General features: G+C 58.9%; 1 protein-coding gene across 1 annotated transcript; it reads right to left on the bottom strand.

Moving 5' to 3' along the window:
- Positions 1–482: 482 nt before the first annotated feature.
- Positions 483–3,813, bottom strand: LOC142765159 (uncharacterized). Its single transcript, XM_075865733.1, has 2 exons — positions 2,572–3,813; positions 483–2,067 (listed from the first exon to the last, which is right to left on the bottom strand). The coding sequence occupies exons 1-2, from the start codon at positions 3,811–3,813 to the stop codon at positions 1,456–1,458; spliced, it is 1,854 nt and encodes a 617-aa protein (XP_075721848.1). The 3' UTR covers positions 483–1,455.
- Between the last annotated feature and the right edge of the window lie 464 nt (positions 3,814–4,277).

The following is a 4,277-nucleotide window of genomic DNA, read 5'->3' as shown; positions in this document are numbered from 1 at the left end:
ACCTCCTGCTCTTCCCCTCCTGCAGCCCGTTCGCTATTGGGCTCCGGCTGTGGCTGGGTTGAGCCCTCGGCGTCCCCTGGAGCAGCCTCCCGATCCTCCGCAGCGCCGCTCACCTGCTCCCGGGAAGAAGAAGAGGCTACAGACGGGGTGGCCGACGAAGTCGTCCGCGCCTTGCACTGTGAGGGGCCATGATCGCCGCCGCAGTACTTGCATTTGACCGCGCACTGGTCGTGACCAAAAGCCCCACAGCGCACACACTGTGGTACAGTGCACTTCGCCGCATGGTGTCCGGTTCTGAAGAAGCGCCGGCAAACCCGCGCGACACCCTCATACTCAAACTGGACTATGACATCCCTCACCTCGATGAGGTTGGGGACAGTCTTGTGCATCTCCATTTTGACCACGAGGACGCCACTCCAGATTCCCGGCAGATACGCTGATTCCTCTCGCGTCACATCCAAAACATTTCCATACCTCGCCAACAGTTGCGCTATGATGCGCACATCCGCATCCGCCGGGAAGCCAATGACGCGCACCACCTTGACCCGAACACCTCGGTACTGAAACCTCATCTTCGCATCGCGAATGGCGAGGACTGGATCGTCGGAAAACCGCCGACTCGCCTCGTCGTTCGCGAACGTCACCTCAAACTTCCCTAAGCCATAATCCTGTACACATTTCAGCTCACTGAGCTGGAAACGCTTCACGAGCTCCCTGCAAATGTAGGCACTGCCGACGCCCCTAGGCACGCGTGTGTAGTGCACCCGCGGCCTAATCTGCGAGAGCAGATTGGTAGTCATCGTGGTAGAACCACCACGAGGCTACCAAGTCAGTTAGAAGCTAGCCTAACCTGGAAAAAAAAGGTAGAAAGGGACAAAGAAACCTCACCAAAAACCTGCGAAAACCGACGAAAAACCTGTGCAGGAGTCCGCCGGGTCACCGCATGCGAACAGCGGGTCTCGTGTCACTCGAGCCAACCAACAGCTCCTTTAGACCACGACGAAAGGGCGGCGCTAGTCCCACCGGGAGCGGGCCATGGTGCGAGCGTCCGATCACCTCGACTGACGGAGCGAAACTGAAGAGGTTCTTTAATGGGGAAAGTGAAGAGAAAAGCGCGGAGCTGTTACTGTCTTTCAAGTGAAGTCACCCACACGGCTCCGCGCGGGGGAAGGGGAGAGGGAGGTAAGGTTGAGAAGGAAAGGATAGGAGAGAGAGAACACAGAGGGCTGTCTCGGACGCAGCCGAGGCTGTTCGGGAAGGGGAAAGCAGTCAGGCGAGCCGCAATGGAGAGGGAACAGGAGCACCACGCGGCAAGAGTGAGAGGAGGTGGGCATGGCCCGCAGTGTAAATAAACACAGACACGTGGTTGCGGGGCGCGCGATGAGGGCGAAGCCGCAGAGGAGGTGGGCACGGCCCGGCACGTAAGCAAACACGGCCACGTGCGTGCGGGCCACGCTAGAGGCGCGCGATGAGAGCGGCGTCGCCGAAGAACGCGAGTAGGGCCTCGAAGGCCCGCATGAGGCTCGAGCAGGGGGCCTGGGGGAACCGGAGGTGGTCGAGGCTCACGTGTGGAAGTCCCAGATGACCGTAGGCGTCGAAGAGCCGCCGGCGTTGTTCCCTGTAGCCTGGGCAGTGTAGCAGGATGTGCTCGGTGGTCTCCTCTGCCGGGCATTCGGCACACGAAGGGCTCCAACTGCTGGTGAATCGAAACTGCCTTGCAGCGGTGCGGGAACAGTAGGTGCGAAGCCGAAGCAGGAAGGCCCGGGCACGCCTGTTGATGCCGGTACGCGGCAGCGGTCGTGGGGGGAGTCCTGCAGCCACACGTGAGTCCGGGTGTGAAGCGCGCACATGGCGCGCAATACGAAGATGCGCAACATCGCTCGCGCCGATGAACGTCGAAATGGGTGTGTTGGGGTGGTGAGCCTCCTTGGCGAGTGCGTCCGCTGTCTCGTTTCCAGGTAGTCCAACATGAGACGGCACCCACTGGAACACAACATCACAACACTGTCGAAATTTCGCATCCCGCTTTCTTGTGGTAAAGAGTACATTGGACAGACGGGCCGTTGCCTTAATGATCGATTAAGAGAACATTGTAATAATGTGAAAAACGGCCAGGGGAGTTGGTTGGCCATACATTGTAAATCCTGCGGCTGCGCGCCGATATTCAATGCATGCACAGTTATCAAGAGAATGTTCGATAAGCTTACTAGAGAGATTATTGAGGCTGAGGCTATTGCTTCACTGGGGTCTAAGTGCGTCAGCACTCCCTCTCTTACGCTTAGTGATAAAGAATTGTATTTTCTAAGAAATTAATTTTTTGTGCGCATCTTTCATGTCATGTGATATTTTTTGTGATATAGGCGAGCGTGCGGTGGTAATAAACATTATGTTGGAAGTTAGCGCCTGTGCTGTGTGTCCTCTTCTTGTGTACTCGTTTTTAGCGCTATTTTCAGTCGTAACATCACAACCATTCCGGGCGATCACCGCGAACTTCCGCGCGAGGCGTTGCGCAACGGGGGCGCCACGTTCTCCCCGAGCAAGTGTGAGGAGGGCGGCGCGAGAGTCACACACCACTGCTGCCGACTGGGGCAGGAAGTCAACGAGTTGATCTGCCGTGAGATCAAGCGCGGCATGTGCAGCAGCAGTGGAAAGGGCACTCAGGGGAAGGCGGCACTTTACATGGATGCCAAGGGATGGGGCGAAACAAGCGGCTGCCGCCGACCCATCTCCCACGACTGAGCCGTTGGGGTACAGCAGGACTCGGCCGGTGAGCCGCTCCTCTATCGTCGCGACAGCCTCCTGGTGGAGGGCAGACCAAGGCGTGTGCTTTTTTGATCTGATGCGAGGAATGGTGGTGTTGATCTCGAGACCAGGATATTGGTGCGGCGGGATCGGGATCAAGCCGCAGTAAGGCGGGTCGGGCCCGAGCGCAGCGTACTTCAAGGCGCGCTGACCCATGCCCGAGTGGGGACGATCAAGGAGTCGTCCAGCCATGCGTCGTCCCTCGGACGTGAGGTACATGCGGTGTATGTGGCGTAACGCACTGCCTCTCGCCCGAAGTGAGAGGGACGTCTCGCCAGCCTCCGCCAGGGTGGGGCCGATCGGCGACGTGCGTGGCAGGCCATACAGGAGGTATACCACGCCACGAAGGAGGTTGTCCAGCGCAGCCCATTGCACAGGTCGTAGTGCGACAAGCGGGACGGCATAGAGAACCCTGGCAGACGCTACCACGTTGAAAAAACGCAGTGCGATGTCCGGGGAGCAGCCCCCGTCATTGGCAAGAATGCGGGAGGCCATGCCGTCAATCCTCCGTGTGTCGCTGCGGATGGACGCCAGTGCGGGGCTCCAGTTAAGCCGGTGGTCTATTGTGAGGCCAACATAGCGCACTTTGCGCTTCCACGGGAGTCGGTGGCCGCGAAGGACGAACTGCGCACCGACGAAGCACTTCGTGTGCTCCGGGTGGACGCGCATGGCCTGCGTCTTGGCGGCTGAGAGCTGGAGACCGATGCCTGTGACGAAACCGTCCACTGCGTCAATGGCGGCTTGTAGTCCCTGGCGGACTTGTTGACCACGAAGGGTGGGGCCACAGGTGAAGAGTGCGATGTCGTCCGCATAAACCGCAGCGCGCACCTCGTAAGCAGTGTCTCGCGGGATGTGGTCGATGAGGCGTGCGAGAGCTGCATTGAACAGAAAAGGGCTCAGGACACTGCCCTGCGGAACACCCGTTGACACCACCCGAGGACCGCTGAGTTCGCCGGCGACGCGCACACGGAAAGATCGGCCCCTGAGGAAAGCCTCAAGGTATCGGAGCATGTTCGCGCACACACGCATCTCACGAAGGGCGTTGAGGATAGTGTTGTGTGGGAGCGAGTCAAACGCACTCTTTACGTCGAAAAGCACGAGGTATCCCGCCTCACACCGGCGCTTGGCTTCCTCAAGAAGGCTCACGACGTCCGAGATCGAGACCGCTGTCGCTCAATGTGCTCTGAAACCGGACTGTTCAGCCGGGAGGAAATCCAGAGCAGAAGCGATCCTTTGAAGGCGCTGGAGCGCCATAGCTTCGAATGTTTTCCCCACGGCCGAAGTGAGCGAAACCGGTCGGTAGGATGAAGGCTCGGACTCCGGCTTCTCTTTCTTGTGGATGGAAAGCACTATGGATTCTCCCTACGAGGCTGGTAGCGCCCCCGTGCGCCAGATGACGTTGTAGGAGTCAAGCAGATTCCGAGACTGGGTGGCATCAATGTTTCGGAGCATCTGATATGTGACGCCATCACTGC

Source organism: Rhipicephalus microplus, chromosome 6 (assembly GCF_043290135.1).
Source record: "Rhipicephalus microplus isolate Deutch F79 chromosome 6, USDA_Rmic, whole genome shotgun sequence".
In the NCBI taxonomy this organism is placed as follows: domain Eukaryota; kingdom Metazoa; phylum Arthropoda; class Arachnida; order Ixodida; family Ixodidae; genus Rhipicephalus; species Rhipicephalus microplus.
The sequence above is the reverse complement of the archived record's forward strand: the minus strand, read 5'-3'. Positions and strand labels throughout refer to the sequence as shown.